At 38.3% G+C, this 18,266-nt stretch overlaps 2 protein-coding genes across 4 annotated transcripts in view; both read left to right on the top strand.

Annotated features, from left to right (window-relative positions):
- The first annotated feature begins 542 nt into the window (after positions 1-542).
- cln8 (CLN8 transmembrane ER and ERGIC protein) lies at positions 543-10,614 on the top strand. 2 transcript variants are annotated; one of them, XM_015358314.2, is made up of 4 exons: positions 565-621; positions 1,825-2,096; positions 4,337-4,991; positions 7,486-10,614. In XM_015358314.2, exons 3-4 carry the CDS (start codon positions 4,449-4,451, stop codon positions 7,807-7,809), a joined length of 867 nt encoding a protein of 288 aa, XP_015213800.1. In that variant the 5' UTR covers positions 565-621; positions 1,825-2,096; positions 4,337-4,448; the 3' UTR covers positions 7,810-10,614. The 2 variants fall into 2 exon arrangements, with proteins under 2 accessions (XP_006626469.1, XP_015213800.1); XM_006626406.3 differs by lacking the exon at positions 1,825-2,096 and having other exon boundaries at positions 543-621.
- A 6,142-nt stretch (positions 10,615-16,756) lies between these two features.
- arhgef10 (Rho guanine nucleotide exchange factor (GEF) 10) overlaps positions 16,757-18,266 on the top strand; it is a 99,838-nt gene continuing 98,328 nt past the window's right edge. For both annotated transcript variants that reach the window (XM_015357889.2, XM_015357881.2), the window contains exon 1: positions 16,757-16,905. The gene's annotated coding sequence lies outside the window, so the exon portion shown is untranslated. The remainder of the gene's footprint in view (positions 16,906-18,266) is intronic.

Genomic DNA, 18,266 nt, shown 5'->3' with positions numbered 1-18,266 from the left:
GATGAAGGCACCTGTGTCAAGTAGATTTTGGGGGGCAATTAAAACATTCAGCACATTACTCAGCCACTTGTTGAAATCTTCTGCTCTACCTAAACAGAAGTTATACTGAAATATTACGGTAAGCAGAAAATAGCATGTTTCGTGTTCTCCACCGAGATTCCACAAGAGCATAAATTGTTGTATACACCGCTCGACCTCAAATATGCAATACAGCGTTATTTCTCCAAGATCATTATTTCTAACGACTGCTTGCGATCAGCGGTGACAGGGTGGAAACAAATTCGGGTTGAACACTATTTCAAGAGACAAGAAAACGAGTTATAATCGCATGCCATGCACACGAAGAACATGGGGAAATAAAGTAATGTTACGGAAAGCAGGCAGTCTTCAATACCGTTATATAAAATTGCGCAAAATACAGTACTTGCCAACACACACACACTTCACCTGAACTATTGCGCTTATGTTATAAACTGCTTGGTATTCGGAAACGAATGCACCAGTGCACCAATCGAAAGGGAGAAGTCCCTGAACTGGGGCTGGACTTCCGCAAGTTTGTCACGTGTAAAACATAATCACGTCATATGATTTTCATCTCTTAAACTTGCGTTGAGGTTGAAGGTAAGTTAAAACTTTGCTGCGGAAATCGGTTGCTTGAAATGATTGTATAATACAATAGTATTTAGCTATTAACCGAAGGTTGTAGTGCTTTAATTGTAGGCTTCGCCCAACGCACACTTCTAGTGGTAATGTTTTGCCAGGTTAGTCTTATTGGGCACCGGTTCTTTTCAATTTTGATTCAGTGCTGTGGGGACAAGATTTACTGAAATTATTTGCGAAAAGCAAAAAGGAGAAGGGAACTGAAAACTGAGTGAACACATTTTGTTGCTTTTAAGTGGTTATGAATGTATTCAGTTCACTGGCGTTTGTTTCATGGTTTGTTACTGATAGTGTTGAACCTCCCCGAAAGTAATAGGCAATTAAATGAGTGAATAAACAGAGACATCGTGGTTTCAGTTTAGCTGTGGCGTAAATAACCTTTTGAAAATTTAAAGTATCAGTTCCGTCTTCGATGGCACAGTATGAAGCTAGAATAAAGTTGGGTCACCGTTTGGAATCAATACATGCAGGGTAATCAATACATTAATGTATACATTTCGCTACTGATTATTATGTGTAATTGATTAGTCATTAATTTGACTAGTAATTGTGCCAGCACAGTGTTTGAGGTTTGAAATGAGCTGTGTCAGAGGCTCATTTGAACCAGTGTTGGAGCTCATCTGAGACTTTCTCTTCATGTTATTTCGATCACATTTCTGAAGAAATAAATACACCAATATATAGACTGACAGGGGTCTATAGCTACTTTATTTGAATTACAGTATGTGAGTAGTTGTGGCAGGTTATATTGGGAAGGGCCAGTTTTGAAATTTTTAATTATCCCAATAAACTTCATATGATATGCTATTTCAGGTAATAAATATGTCGTCTAAGGTGTACTAGTGTGCTCTACATGTTCCCTCATTTGTAACCTTCTTAGTCCTGGGGGGACACTCTCTAACATGTTTTATAGGTTTTGTTCTGTATTTCCAGCATCTTCCGTGAATTGGGGAAGTGCATTAAACTGGTCCGGCTATGATCAATGAAGTCATTTTGTGTTGCCTAGTTTAATTCCAGTCTCGCAGCTATAGACTGAATGAAACTTCCCTTCAGTCTGATTTTGCTCTTTTACTTGTAAAAGGTTGAGTTGCAGTAGCCTATGCAGTTCTTCTATAAACATCAAAGTACACTAGTAATTAATACTTCTCTGCACCTGTTTTCTAGCCACTTCTTTCAGTTCAAGGTTGCAGGGGAGCCAGAGCCTATCCCGGCAAGCAGCGGGCACAAGGCAGGATACACCTCGGACTGGACGCCAGTTTATTACATGACACACACAGACAGTCGCACCAGGGCCAGTTCTCCCAGAAGCCAGTGAAGCTACCAGTATGATTTTGGGCTATTGGAAGAAACTGGAGCACCAGGTGGAAACCCATAAGAACACAGAGAGAACATACAGACTGCACGCAGACAGCAGCCTGGGTCCCCAGCTCTGCGAGGTAGCAATGCTATGCACTGCACCAATGTGCCTCCCTACTCAATACTTATTTCCAATAGTTTAGCAGCATACATTATTAGGCTTTAAATTGGGTTTAAAATAAGCTTTTCTGTGTATTTTGTTTTGCTGTGAAGGCAGCTTTGTTGAAGGACAGATTTTTTAAACATGCATGGAGTGCTGGAAGACCCTGGAATCTGGTGGGATGCCAGGTACCAGAAAAGTAGGCGGCAGACTAAGCTAAAAGTGTTCACAAATGTCACAGTTTGAGAAAAGTGTGAGAAATACCCCATACCCCTGCACAAATATCAGTTTATTTGAAGTCTGCCACACATAATGTCCTATATCTCCTCCACAGATGGATAACATGCTAGATATACACATGTGAAAACATTCTATTTATTATGTTTGAAATAATACGAATGGGAACTAGAAGATCTGAAAGTCCAGTCCGCAAAACTAATCTGAGGGTGTTTGTAAAAAATAGGAAGTTATAGATGTTCCCTGGGGAGTGCCAGAGGTTACTTTTAGAAAGCGTTATGTTACTTCCTAGTGACTTGCTACAGATTTCTTTTGCCCTCTGGTGTTCACAGCCTAAAGCTGGTGTTTCTACAGGGATATTTAATTGGCTGTGTGTCAGAGCACTTCAGTAGGAGTGCTTTCCCCTGTGGTGCAAAAGTGAGGTATCTTCCACTCGGAAGACTTAGCTTCATTTTTGAGATGCAGTATGATATTACGGAGATGTTCTGAACTGCAGTTTGAGATTTATATTTCTTTTTTATTTATATTCAGTGGATTGTAAAGTGAGAATGGTATAACCATGGCAAATAACAGGCATAGTATGTACCAGCAGCTGGAATTGTGCCGCACCATTCTTCTGTGAGAAGGTCAACTCTCTTATCAGGTGTCGATCTAGAATATATGATTGGTTGGCTTCAGATCTGGTGATCAGGATCATAAGATCACTGGGCATCTAGCTTTTTGCACTAACTTAACTACAGAAGACACGTTTTAGCATCGTCCAGCAGACTATATAAATATGGAGAATCTGCAGCCTGTCTGTTATTTTAGCCTGAAAAAAGATTTCAATTTAAGGAATTAAATAGCTTTTTGTGTCTTTTTTTGTAGAATCTTTTACCCCTGCTTTTTGTAACTACAGTTTAAGATGTAGTAACATGATGATGACATTCACATCTACAAACCATTCTTCCATTTATGGTGTCTTACGATATGCAAGTGACCGAGATAAATTGACAGTTAGGGAGTGATGTAAATGAAATTATTTTTACTCATAATTTGCGAATATATATATATATGGGCAAATATTAAAAGATAAGAGGATAGATAAAAACAGAATCATTTATTGTGATTTTAATGCCTCTTGATACACATTACAAGCTGTAGTGGAAAGACAGGTGTGTTTGGAAAATTTGACAGTAGCATCTGGTTTGGGGATACTACAGTAGAAGCAGTATCTCACTTGATCTGTTTCAGTACTGTGTAACTTCGGTAAAGACTGAAAAAGCAGACATACTGAATCATTCCATAAGGTAAAGCACAAGTATGCTGACAACCCAGCAACCTTACAAACATAAAGAGCAGGTTGAGCAGCTGTGTTTTACCAAACCTCGCAGAGGGATGTGAAGAAAGTCCCGCTGAGGGAGCAGATAAGGGAGGGCTGTGCTGACCTCAGTGAAGAAAATCAGCAATTACGTGCTGCTGCAAAATAGTTACAGATGCGTTTGTGCTTATCTTGCCCCAGAATTGCACAAAGGCTTGGCATTTCCAAAGCGTACGTTAAGTCCCGAATTTGCGATGTGTTCTATGCTCTTTATCAGAATACTCATGGTGCATGAGCCAGACCGTGAGGTGTTGTTTGGGAGCCACAGCCTCCCAGCACCAGAGTTCTGGGATTAGTGTAGGGTCTGGGGTCCTACCGGAAGGAATTCTCACGTCCTTCCTTTGTTTGTGCATGTTTTGCATGGATGTTTTTTTTTCTGCAATTGGTTATTTAAAAATATATTTCCATGAGAAGAGGACTTCGCCTCATTAATTCTCCCTGTCAGGAGTGACTGATGCCTCTGTGCCCAATACTCAGATTTGATTATGGGCTCATGTACATGCATATACTGTATAAGAAACTGTTAATATTCAACTTCCGACGCCATATCGTCTTCGATGTGTGAAGTGTGACCTTGTGGACACTTTCATCACATTTCATCCTATTTCCCTTTTTTTTTTCAGGTCACCGTGGTTGGCTTGTGGATGGATGCTCGCTTAGAGCAGAGCGACTTGCGGCTGAAGCTAAAACTCATTATCCTGGGGGGTGCGGGGAAATTAAAGCACTAGAAGAATAATGACGTCTGACCAAGAAAGCACTGTGCTCTCCGGTGTCTTTGATATGGACTATTCGTCTTGGGATGTGCGTTACAGAATAATTGCTTTGGGCTTTGTTTTCTACAGCGCAGTGTTTCTGGTTGCTCATGTCATCTCACTTTGCTGCTCCCAGACGTACTGTTCCTTGACAGCCAAAGAGAAGCTCTTCTGGGACCTTGCTGCCACCCGGGCTGTCTTTGGCATTCAAAGCGTCTTTGCTGGCTTGTGGGCACTAATGTTGGACTCGGAAGTCTCCGCTGACAAAGTCAGGGGCCAGGAGGACTGGTCTTGGTTCAGCATCCTCACAGCCACGGCCTTCTTCTCCTTCGAAAACGTGGCTCTGCATGGATCCAACGCAGTGTTCCGCTCCTTTGACCTGCCCCTGGCCGTCCATCATTTCTTTGCCCTGGCAGGGTTTCTGGGCGCTGTGATCTGGGACCATGTCGGACACTATTTTCCTATGGTGACGCTGTTGCTCGAAATGAGCACTCCATTTACTTGCATTTCCTGGATGCTTTTGAAGGTATGTTCAAACCCGAAACACGACAAATATTTTGGGGATTCGTCATTCATCAGTGCTGCAATGTTTGATTTGGTGATGAGCGACACTGCATTGCCACTCTGTGTGGAATGAATTGAACTGGTATATCTCATGTCTCTTGGTACAACCCTGAATATATTCTTATACTTTTTAACAAAGCAAATATACCTTTGAGACTGTTGCCGTCTCAAATTTTAGATCTGATGGACTAGTTCTACTTTTTTTTTGTTTAAGTAAAAAGTGATGGATGCGACTTCCCCCTCTTTATAAAAGGTTTGTAATGCCACTTCGTTGTAGCTTCGCATCTCATTGATACTGAGTCGGGCAGGGGGGCTTTGTCAGTTCTAGTGGGGGCGATTGCCGCTGAAACGGGCTATAGTTTCTCACCGCCCTTTGTTCTAGTGTTCTAGTCTTGAAAATGAGGATTTAGAGCTGTTTTCAAAAGTCACATTTAAACCATCTGACAAAAACAACCTGTTTGTCTGTCTTTTTTTTTTATTTGGCAGCACAGTCAGGAACTCAAAACCACAGAAAGTCACAAGTTTTATCAAAAGGAACAGTCTTTTCATCATTTTATATTAGGCTGCTTGTCATGTACTTTACAGTACTGAGCCTTACGTTTTTCACTTCAGCTTTATAATTTATATTTTGGTATTTTGTGGGTGATTCCCTCATCATTGTTGCCTGCTATACAGATCAAGTAGAAAAAATCTTTTTTTTTTGCAGGTGAAATCATGTCCATTGCGAGTATTCCCATATATACTGTAACGAAAGATACAATTTGTTTTGAAGAAGAATATTCTAGTGGATTTAGGAGTAGATTCAGACTTGAGCAGCTTGATGAGGTTTTGTGAGTTTAAACGCTGATATAATTGGTAGTCATGTGGTAATAGAAATACATGTATGGCTATTGATTCTGAGGTTATGAATGCATTATTGTCAAATGTGAAAATGGCATAATTCTTTTTATACAAAGTTTTAAGGAAAGAGAACTATTTTAAGCATAGAGCTTGTGTTTTTCTTAAATTTTAAGGTAGCTGGAGTTTCAGGCCACGTTTTTTTTCTTTTGAAGACTGTATTAAATATTTTATCCTTGAATCTTTTAGGGTGATCTCTAGACAAAACTATAATGCTTCAAAGGGGGTTATCATTCAGAGAATGGCTTGTATTTTTTCTTGCATATCGCTCTTGTAAATAGTGTGCCAGCTCTAGGGCATTGCTACCTTTTATCTTGATCTTTTTAGATCTCATCAGCAAAGCAAGTTTAGGTCAGGTCAATACTGAGATGTAGACTGCTCACCTGGTTGCTACTGTAAGTGACGTTGGTGGACCAGTAGGTGGTGCTCTTTTCTCTGGGCTAAAAATTTCCAAGCTACAGTGTCATAGAAGGTGCCATCCTTCAGATGAGATGTAAGCTGAAGTCCTGACCACTTTGCCATTAAAGATCTCATGACACTGTTATAAAAGTAGAGGTGTCAATGCTGAATTCCACTTTGGACTTCTTAACATTTTGAATCTAATTCAGCGGGCTCAGTAGATTTCCATTTCCATTTTTCATTGGCTCTGTAATATAGTATGTTCTCAGGCACTGAATGACGACTGTGTTCGTGATTACATCTCAGTAGTGGATGAAGTGGCTTCCCCTCCTGTAAGTGAAGCATATGGGATACTTTGTGATGAAAGGTGCAATACAAATTAATGAAATTTAATGTGTGAGAAGCAGTATACTAAATGCTGTCTGACACATGTTTTAATTTTAAACAGTAAAACACTTCTTTGCATACAAAAAATAGATGAGTATGACCTCTTTTTGAAATTATTTATTAAACTGTGGTAAAAAAGTATTTTTTCTTATATACGACATACTGAACATCTGCAGTATATGATCACAGATAATAGCTTCAGAATCTGCAGTTCTTTGTGTGGTTAATGGACTGATGGCACTGATGTAACTGTATTTGCAGCGGTGTGCAGTTAGCGTGGTTATCAGTCACACAAAATGAAAATAACCACATAATGTAAGAATTTTAACGTTTTGGGGAAATGCTTCGAAACTAAACTGTATCTGTTTATATTATAGACAGAGTACCAGTTCTGTCTAGAAAAAAATGTTCGTAAATATAATCTTGTTTTTAAAAACAATTTGGAGCTAGCGCTCATTTTGCTTTGCGCTCATTGCTTGCTGGGATAGGTTCTGGGAACCCCAAGACCCTGAATTGGAAGAAGCAGTTAGAAAGGGGATGGATGAGTGAAAAGGTGAAGTCTCAATGGGATTTACCATATTTAAAAACAGAGGACAGTGCAAGAATGTTTTTCAGCAGTTTTGGTAGAGAACAAACTATAGGCTCTGGCTCCACCACGATCCTTACTTGGAAGAATCAGTTAGGAAATGGATGGATTTTGAATTAATGAATGGCTTTCACTGATGTTATACCGTAACTCTCCTGATAGTTTTTGCTCTCATTTTCATCCTCAGGCTGGCTGGGCAAAAACACTCTTTTGGAAGGTCAACCAGTGGCTGATGATTCACCTGTTTCACTGCCGGATGGTCCTGACCTACTACATGTGGTGGGTTAGCTGGTGCCACTGGGATGCAATGAGACAGCACATTCCTCTGCTTCAGCGCATTATCTTTTTCACTGGCCTGGCGCTCCTCACTGTCATCATCAATCCCATCTGGACACACAAAAAGACAATGCAGCTTCTCAACCCGGTGGACTGGAACTTCGGGAATAAGCCAGCTCCAGTAAATGGCCCAGGCAGCAGCAGAAAACAACATCCATCGAAGAAAAGTGACTAAAATCACACAGTTTCTCCAAAGGTCTTTCCCTGTGCCTAGTCTGTATTCCAAGATGATAAAATATACTAAAACGTGTCACACCACGGTAAAGTGTAGGTATTACAGTGTATTTTGTTGTAAAAAGTAGGGAAAGTAGAATCCAGTGGAAAGGCTCCGGTGGAGTGCAGGTTCTGGAATTAGGGCATTCTCTTGGAAGGAGAGTTCAGGAATGGATTGATAATAATCTGTTTTAAAGCTTTTGTAGCTAACACACTAACCACATTTCTCTTTTATTTTTGTGGTGCTTCAGGTTGCTGGAAGAGTACTGTTCAGCATAGGAGCCTCTTATTCTTTTCCTGTTATTACTCATTCATTTAACAGTGTTTTGGGGAAAAAAGTGTATCTTATATAAGAGAAAGGATAAGATCACTTTATTAGACATATACAATTTCTTCCATTAGGAATTTGTCTCTTCGCATACTCCAGCTTGCTCTCCATTAGACAGGGAGAGAAGCTTGGGGTCCGAGTGCAGGGTTAGCCATTGTACAACGCCCCTGGAGCTGTTGGGGTTAAGGGCCTTGCTCAGAGGCCCAATGGAGTAGGATTCCTCTGCCGGCTGCGGGATTTGAACCAACAACCTTCCAGTCCCACCCCTCCGCCCATATGTTTACCTTGCATAATGTAAACCAGCTTTATATAGTCAAAACAAATTCCATAATCCATCCCTGCTAATCAACAAAGACAGTTGTATGTTTTGTTTGAAAACCAATTTTAAGTTATTTGTAACTTAATATTTTTATGATCGTGAACCTTGCACTATTATTTTTGCATGTGCCATCTGACTCCCGTGGTCTGGCTGACTTCCAATTGTAGTCAGAGATAGGTCCAGAAGAAAAAGTGAGAGGATGTCTGTGCGTTGCCTCATTAAATAAGGTCCTGGTCTAAGTGCTGCTCTGATATTGACTGTCTGGTGCATCTCTAGAATGGGCATCCCCTGGATTTAACTTGGCCACCTAGTAAGGAAAAGCTAGCAGCATAAAATTGTTTACAAGCGCCATCTGCTGGTAAAGGTGTAAAGCTGATGCCTCAAAACTGCTTCAACAACCTGTTTATTCTGTTAGTGAGAAATACTTGTAAAAGCCAGTTTGCAGACGTACTGTATGTTGCCATTGGCTTCATCTTACCTGAGTTACATATTTCAAAACCCTTTGATTATAAGTATAGTTTGTGAATTAAGTTATTGTATGTATTGTATGTATGTAGTGCCTCTCTACTAAATATTGTTAAGCTTTGGACTTTGATGCATTGCATTAACATTGTAATTGTTTCAGGGTCAAAATGAATGGGCTTATTGTTCTCTGTGTCTTTAAAGGAGGTAGTCTCGCTGCACTTACTGTACTTACGTTAATGTATAGTACGTTGTAATTATCACTTAATGGTGTGTGGTAAGTTTGAGTTTTTAATGGACAATAGTGCTTGTCTTCGTTGAGGCTTCAAAGGCGGAACTCTTCTTTCGAAGACAAAGCAATCAAAATATAACTTGAACCATATTGAACTTTTCTTGGATGTTCCTGTACAGCATGTTATATAACATCAACGTCCTCCAGAAACCATTACACAGCTTGTTGCTGGCAGGATAGAAAAGTACAGGCGAGAAATGGAAGAATTTATCAGGTCTTTGCTTTGAAGCTTTATTTGTTGTGTGGTTCGTGCTGCAGCTTGTGGTGTGCCACAAACATTTTCAAGTAGGGAGCTGTGTTGGCGTGTTTGGGTAAAGGTTAAAGGTTAATTCCACACAAAAAATAGAAAAGATAAAGCAACATTTTGGATGCAGTCTTCTTCAGATGTGAGAGAGAGAAGTAAAAATAAAGGGGAGCAGAATAAGGAACAAATTCATTCTCACCTTTGTTCTTTGTATTTTATATTCTCACTTCCTTTGTCTCTGGCTCACTCCTGAAGAAGGCTCTAGAGCAGAAACGTTGTTTCTCCTTTTTATTTTTCAATGTGGGAAACATAAAAGCAAGTATCTTTTACTTGTTTCTTTACAAGCACATGTTACTGTTTTGCTGATCGGGAAGAAGTAGTCATCTGTTGCAGGGGGTTTTAATGCCCTTTTTGAATTTTATGAACAGTATTTTTCTGGGGCATTTCAGTAAAAATGATTGGTAAATTGATTTTATCAGGTAATTTGTGGGTGAATTACACTGGGATGACCATTGGTTCGTTCAGTTCCTGCATTACTGTAAATATAATGCAAAAATGGCATGGTATACATTAATATATTGTTTTACCTTGTTTTGTTTAACTGAAATCTGTTTCTTGCAGATAATATCATGCATATTTCTGAAGTTTATTCTGTTTGTTCGTGGTCTAGTGAACAGAGCTTCTAATCAGACTTGCTAAGGAGTGTAGGATATTTAGTAAGCTATTTACTCATACATTTACAGGTACTCAAACTGAACAGTCCAGTGGGAATAATCTTCAAACAGGAGCACATGTCCTTGATTTCCTTTTTTTATTCAGATTTGGCTTGTGGTTTTTAGTTTTTTTTAAAAAACAAATTGTTTATTCACACAAACAGGGCAGTCAAAACCACATGAAATCTCAAGAATGTTTGTGGGAAAGAGAACTACTTGGGGAAAAAATACAAAAAGGAGTCGTGAGAATGTAGCTAGTTTGTCTATTTTGCTAACTTTTTTAATGCTTCACTCTCCTGATACGGGTATTGGGAAACATGAGCTACTGCACTGTGTACGGTAGTTATGTTTTCTTAATATTGACGGTGGTAAAGTTAAATAAAACTGGATCATATGTTGGAAACGTTAATGGTGAGAGATAATAATATGTGGTCTTAACAGTTTTTTTTTCTGTTTCTCCTCTTGTTAAAAAGCTACATAGATGAGCAATTGCATATTGAAGAGTCGACAAAACAGCTGCAGGCTAACCTAGAAACAGATTTTTGTGCTTTTTTGCTATGGACAGCTTGCAAGATGCCACTATAACCTTTGAAAGAAAACGAATAATCAATTATTAATATCATATCAATTGTGTTCAGTTCAGAGATGAGAAATGTGCAGTGTGGCCTAACGTGGGGGCTGTGTTGAGTGCAGAGGCATCGACTTTTACCGGTGTTTGCCCTGGCTCCTCCCACTCCTACATTATTCTAATCAACAGTTTAGACTTGAGGAATAAATACTGAGCCAGATTTAAAAAAAAAAACAATCATTGTCATTTTATGCACAGTGTGCATAAAACACTTGTATCAAAAAAATAATAATTGAATTGATAAATTTAATCAGTATTCTTCAAAACAAAAATGTTGCACAAGACACCAGAGGCTTTCAGGGGATCTGAAGTTATTGGTTAAAGAGAGAAATGCAAAGGCTGGGCCTCCTATGTATCAGGTGGCTGTAAACATTTTAATAACTGCAGTGTGATAAATGCATCTCCAAATGGAGACAATGAGTCGGACTAATGTGTTCAGCAATTCAAATGTTGACTATTTTCTAACAGTATTGGGTGTCATTCTGATTTATGTAGGATTATAACATTCCTATTATAATAGCTCTGCATTTGCTATTTCTGTTATGGGTTACTTTGTCAAAGTTGTAGTTGAAGTGCTGGGAAAAAGAACTTTAATGTAGGTTATATTAATCAGTTCTATGGAAACTCACGATTTCACCTTATGGAGTGACAAGGAAAGTGCAGTGTTGATCGGTCTTTTTTTCCCATTTCAATTGTATAAAAAATATGCATTTTGTACTGTAACTAGCAAACTTTGTTGATACTCAAAATAATTTTATGTTATTGTGAAAAATGATACATGTAATAGAATGTTACCTAAATACCTACCAGTGTATGTTATACTAATTGCTGCATCTAATTAACATTGCAGTGTACCAGAATAATGCAATTCACTTTCTCCATTTTAGTTATTGTAAAAACCCTTTTTAATGTAGAGTTGTATGCAAATGTTTTGGCACCCTTGGTCAAATTGCATGTTTCACAGAACCTGAAAGTGAAAAGTTAACACAACCTCTGCAGGTTAAACGTGACGTATATCAGCACATTTGTAATGTACAAATACTGTTTATGTGCTGAATTTAACACATACAAAAATAAAATGGTGAATGTGACATTAAAGCTTTAAAACCCCTTAATCAGCTTTAGATAATGAGAATGATTCTTAAAAGGAATGAGCACAGTGTATGCAAAACTAAGCTGCAGTAGATAGGAATTATTTCAGGAATCTTCATTCATAGGTTTGGGATTCTAGAATTATGTGCCCAGTCACATTTTTGATGTTGACAACTTTGGTTCCTTCGGGAAATGTCTGGATGAGATCCTTTGATCAGTCGCCTACTAGCAAATGTGTTCGATGGATCAGATGTCCTCCTCGCATTGGTAACCTTAATTATCTACAGTATGTTCTTAAATACAAATTTACCATAAACTGCTTTGACCTTCATGTATTATGGTGAAGCTGGATAATTCTGTGGCTGGTGTCGATGTCTAAAAGTCTGCGAAATGTATTTTATTTATGTCAACTTCTGAATTGATTTTAACCTTAATTTTTTTTATATAGACTTGAAAGAAAGTAGTACATTTTGGAATTTTCTTCCTTTTACACAAAGTATTAATTGCTTACTTGTATATTTAGATTTAATACATTTTGTCATTTGTTTGCCATAGCACAGAGATAACACTCAATAAAAAGCACTGTTTTTACAGTATGATGTAATTTTGTTTGACAACTATTATATACATTTTGTAGTAAAGATGTGCAACACAGGCACAATCACACATGGGATCGCTTCCATTTCCAGGATACCAGTAGCACTATAAAGGTGTTGTGGAACAATCACATTTCAGGTTTAGTAGATGTACTGTATGCCTACAACTTTGCCACCTTTTGATCCTTTGTTCAATAAACTGCTGTTGTTTCTTGAAAGAAGCCAGCGTATCAACTTCAATATCATGGCTGAGTAGCTTGTTTCATACTCCCACACCTCTTGGGCTAAGGAAGTGAGTCCTGTTCTCACTTGTAAAGGTGAAAACCCCTAAACAAAATTAGCATTATTTCCCAAGGTATGGAAAATCACCCAATAAGACTTATTTTTATCCTAACAACACACTGAATCATCATATTAAAACACTATCATTTCTGGTAAGCCTATAGTAGTTAATATAGTAAAGTCATTAAGATAGTTAAGATAAATAGACAAGATAAGATGGGATTAAAAATCAAGAATGCAGATGCAATGAGGAGCAATGTTGAGGGATGTGGTACTTGGCTGTTATGACATAAGGATGGCATCTCCTTTTCTACTTCAAAAGTTACCCATTTGCTAGAACAATATTATTTTTGAAGTGGTGAGAGGCGGGTATGAAAATGCATGCTTTGTTATGCAACAAATTCTTTAGGTGTTTGAGAACAGGTTTAGTTCCTTCATTCTGTCAGTATGACATTCCCTTAGCCCCCAGAATGTATTTAGTTGCTCTTCTCTGGACTGATTCCAGTGTTAACTTTGATATATTGTGATGAAAAATATTGAACTCAATACAGTATACATACTAAATATGTGTAGCAACATCATTTGCACTAAAGACTAATAGTTAAAACGTTGTGTCTTAACATTTTGTTTGCTATTTTAATGGATTCTTCACATCCTCTGGAATATGTACAGTAAAAAGTCAACATAAACACCAGTCAGCATCCTCTTTCCCAGTGTTTCCTATTTTGTAATTATGTTTTTGATACGTGCATGCACAGTTCTGATCTTGTGTACAATACATGTCATCTGACAAGTGACAACAATTTATCTTTTATAAATGTAATGTAATAGAGTCTCAGAAATGTGGTATTAAAAACTCCTACTGTTCTCTGCCCTCAATCTTAGCCTAACCCATACTGCTATCTTTAACACTATGCCTAGAATTAGTGGTATCTAATTATTTTTACAACTGTTTGTAATGTCAAAGTTTGATCATTTTTGCATGGTTCATTTACAGACCTAAAAAAACAAAGCAGCAGTATACCCTTAAAAATAATTCATAATTAATCCTTCTCTGTTATTTTAAAAAATATGGTTTTCATTAATAGAATAATATAAAAATATTTTATTTTTGAGTGAATAATACAGTATAAATAGTATGAAAAACTATTTTTTTAACTTAGGATATCTCTTCAGGCATAATTTTTTTTTTTAACATTCTCAGTCACAGAACACTTTTAGTGATGCATTTGAAATAAGAAAGTCATAAAACTTCACACAATTAGGGAGCCTATAATTAGTATTCAGTGCATTCTTTTAGAGAAGCCTTGTGCAAAACGTTCATAACTAATGCCTAAAATGGTGAATATCCAGAGTGTATGTATCATTTAAAATATATTTTAAACATGTTGACAAAGTACATTAAATATTAGGGAAAATTAATTTTCACATTTGTTTTTGTCTGAAATAGTATTACTCAGCTAGTGTCCTCGAATACTATCCTCCATTCTACTACCGTATAAAATTAATACTTGCTCTAATACTTTTTATGCTGCACCCATTGTTGTACTTTCCCTTTTATGTTTAAAATGGAGCTGTTACTGAGACTGAGTTTCTTAAAAGGGGGCTCCCCAACCACAATCATCTGAGAACCCCTAATTAGAGTGTGTAAATGCTGTAAGCACATGGGCTGGCTGTTTGATTTTCTCCCAAAGATGCATTTAGTAATCAAAATCAAGAGGAACACTCCCTATTACTCAGAAGAATAAGTGTTAAGCTCGTTTTGTACAAACATGCAAGTGCAATAATGGTGTCATGGCATGTTCTTCTATTTCTAGCAAAGCAATACAGCTGTATTTATTATATGGGGAAAGTGTTGATTGTTAAGTCACTGCTCTTGTTCATTATATATTTTGGTATCCGAAGGGATATGCCTCTTTAAAGTGGCTGTAAACTGTATAATTTGTTACTGTGTTTATTTCACTTATATCAGATATCTAAAAAAAAGAAACTCAATGTGTCATTCTGGTTTCTGTGGCATTTAGGACTGGGGAGCAAATGACTCCCCCCTCCAAGCCTGGTCCATGATGAGGATTATCCCCCAGAAATGCTGGCTCTCATTTTACACAGCAGATTACCTCACTTTTTATTAATTTTTACTAATTACACTTTTACTAATTACAGTACTCTGCTCCAACTCCATTTCATGTATAGTGGGGAAGGATGATAAACAATGATAAAGATATAGTAGAAAATGCTAAATGCATAAATGACCTTAAGATATAAAAAACATGTGTATCACACACATATGATATTTGTGGTTTCCTCAGCTTCACAAGAAGTATTTATGACCTAACTGCCCAAGAAGCAGTCCTTTTGAAATATAGTATACGAAAGGGGAAGAACGGATTTAGGAGAGGAAGACTGTCGAATTGGAAAGAGCATTTGAAGATGTGTTCAATAAAGAATGCAGTATTTACAAATTTATATTCTGTTCTGGCAACACCTAATATGGCCCTTAACTGAACCAAATGAACAAAGAATATCTGGAAAGGAGGCCAGATATGTTGAGAGAGATATGTTGAGAAGAGAGAATCAAAGAGAGCTCACTCTGACTGTTCACCTGCATGTTACATGACCATTACATGTCTCCAGAGGTCACAACTATTCAAACAAGAATTGGCCAAGCCAATCACCCTCACCTGCCAGGAACAGCCAGTAAAATCATTAGTATTTCCAATACTTCTTTGCATCTTTGTGTTTCTTGGAATAGTTTATTGCTGGTGTGGAAAACATCTGAAAATAAGACAAGAACTAAACCAATCTGCATACTGTACCTATTCTGTTGCATCAGTGCCCATTAGGAGTAATTGTAAAGAATAAAAATTTCATCTAAAACATAATGCCCCCCTCATACTGTATATTGTTCCAAAAAAATTAAATTTCACCTCAAGATGCTTAGATCAATCACTGCCAACAAGAGTGCACTTTGACTAAAGTAAAGTAAAAGCTCTTCTAAAGAAGAAGGTTTTGAGTCTGGATTTGAAGGAGTTTAGAGAAGGTGTCTTTGATATCCTTGGGCAGAGAGTTCCAGAGCTTGGGGGCATAACAGGAGAAGGCCCTGTCACCCATACAATGTAGACTGGCTTGGGGGACAGTTAGGAGACAAGAATTAGAAGAGCGAAGGTTGTGAGGTGGGGAGTAGGGCCATAATAGTTCAGACAGGTACTGAGGTGCCGAGCCATGCAGAGCCTTATACAATAGGTGAGCATGAGGATTTTAAAGTCCACATGGAATTTGACAGGAAGGCAGTGCAAGGACTCCAGGACAGGAGTAATGTGATCACTTGCACTAGACCTGGTCAGGATTCTAGCTGCTGAATTTTGGACATACTGCAGTTTGTTCAAAGTAGATTTAGATCCCCAAGAGAGTAGAGCATTACAGTTGTCAATGCGAGAGAACACAAATGTGTTGATCAGCTTTTCAGCCATGGTCATAGTGATAACAGAGGGCGTAGTTTAGCGATATTTCTGAGGTGAAAAAATATGTTTTGACAATATGCTGCACAAGTGGGTCGAATCCTTCCCAAACACTTCTAAAACATCTAAATACATCGCGAAAGTTCTTTAAAAAACACATTTACAAAATACAGCAGCATGCAACGGGTAGTTTATTTTACTCTTTGGAAACACTCTTCTTAATGCGAGCAGATGTGGTCTCTATCCAGAACGAGGCGAACTGCGCGCCAGCATGGCTTCACTCGTCTTCCGCCGCGGGATGGAGGAATGATGTTTTTCGATGCTGGCACAGCTGTGCAAAGAACTAGCCACCTCACGGGTCACGTGGGCCGCTGGAATGCAGCACCTCTCTCTCCGGCCAACAGACCGCTGGAATGTGATTGAGGGGCCGTCTGGCCAATCAGCGTTGGGGAATGCGGACGACGCACCAATGGTTGAGCAGTGGGGGCGAGGTCATAACACAACAGTCTTCTTGGGAAGAGACTTGAAAAACTGGGATGAGGAGAAAAAAAAAGAGGAAAAAAGCGTCGGATGAAGTGGGAGCACGGATTCGGTGAATGGCAGTGCCCAGCTTAGAAGAAACGAAGAAAAAGCTGATGCAAATGGTGAGCGAGAAGTACTCGTTTTATCGTGATGATCACTTATTTGATGTCTAAAGGCAAAAAATAATGTTATTGGAAAAGTTAACTTATTCTTCAGTTCAAATCCTTCCAATTTTTTTGTCTTCTTGAAAAACAAAATTACACTTTGCCGTTTGATTTTACTCTATGATCTGCCAGGTTGTTTTTCATACAGTAGGTGATTTTTTAAAGTGTGTTAAACGCGCAGAAATTACAGCATATCCGTTACTTTCGAAAGTCCCAGATGTAAAGTTTCATTGATTAATAAAATCACGACGGAAAAGGCAAAGCCTGCAGTAAGGTGCGCTAGAGAAGTCTGGCTGTTTCATCTCGAGTTGGTGCACAACTTCGCGAGTAGTTTAAAAAGCAAGCGGGGGTCATACAGTAGTTGTGGGATTTTCTAAAACAAGCTAAACAATCCTATATCACATTAAACCTACCAGTTATCAAACTGCTTTCTGTTTTGTTACCTGTCGACCTGAATAAACTTTCCAAAGCGCCTGCACCATTAGGATAACAGTAGATTTTGTCTTGTTTTCTTGAAAATGTTTGGTCATATTTGAGAAGCGATGTAATCCTCAGAGTATCAATTCACCTATTCAAGTGCATGGCGACTAACCAACAATACAACTGCGCGTTGTTCTTTTATGAATAACGCACTATTACAACCGATCATCATAGCTGTGTAGTAATTTCTGTCGTTGTGAATAATTATAGCTTTTACTGTGTCTGAGTTATCTGTATAAAAATGAGTGTTTTGATAACCGGAGCTTCGTGCCGATGATCCCACATTAGTTCAGGAAATGTTTTCCAGTTGTCACAGTTTTGTAGGAGGTAGTTGGGTGCTGTTTCTGCAGGGCATGGGCGTTGTTAAAGAGCAGGTCTCAAGCTCAGCTCTTGCAGGGCTTCATGTCTTCTTCATGTCTTTTCGTCGCATCCTGGGTAGTCAATTAAACGGGTGAATTAAGCATTTTCTTAGGTAGACCTATAGGATTTTTTATGGGTCTTTTACAGTTGATTAAAAACTTAAACTTTGTTCAAGGTTACCTCATCCAATACCTCAGAGTCTGATGACATGCAGCAGGAATTGCATTTATATAAGCAATCCATCTATGTAATGTAACACAATGGGTTTGTGAGCCCTGTAAGAGTATCTGTCAGAGTGGCAAACCCCAGACAAACAGTCTGAAACACAAGGGGTAATGGACAAGCTGTCTATGTGTCACACAAGAGGTAATGAATATCCATGTGTCAAATGCTCATACAGTGTTCAGAAAATTGACAAAGAATGATTTTCCAGTAAAGCTAAGTTAATGTCTTAACGGTTAAAAAGCTGTCTGATGTTG

Source organism: Lepisosteus oculatus, chromosome 2 (genome assembly GCF_040954835.1).
Source record: "Lepisosteus oculatus isolate fLepOcu1 chromosome 2, fLepOcu1.hap2, whole genome shotgun sequence".
Taxonomy (NCBI): Eukaryota; Metazoa; Chordata; class Actinopteri; order Semionotiformes; family Lepisosteidae; genus Lepisosteus; species Lepisosteus oculatus.
This window is presented reverse-complemented; position numbering and strand designations above follow the sequence as displayed.

Excerpts from the sequence above, each read along its gene's own strand:
- cln8 (XM_006626406.3), top strand. The coding sequence starts at position 4,449 with ATGACGTCTGACCAAGAAAGCACTGTGCTCTCCGGTGTCTTTGATATG. Across the intron at positions 4,992-7,485 it reads TTTCCTGGATGCTTTTGAAG|GCTGGCTGGGCAAAAACACT; the intron begins GTATGTTCAAAC and ends TTTCATCCTCAG.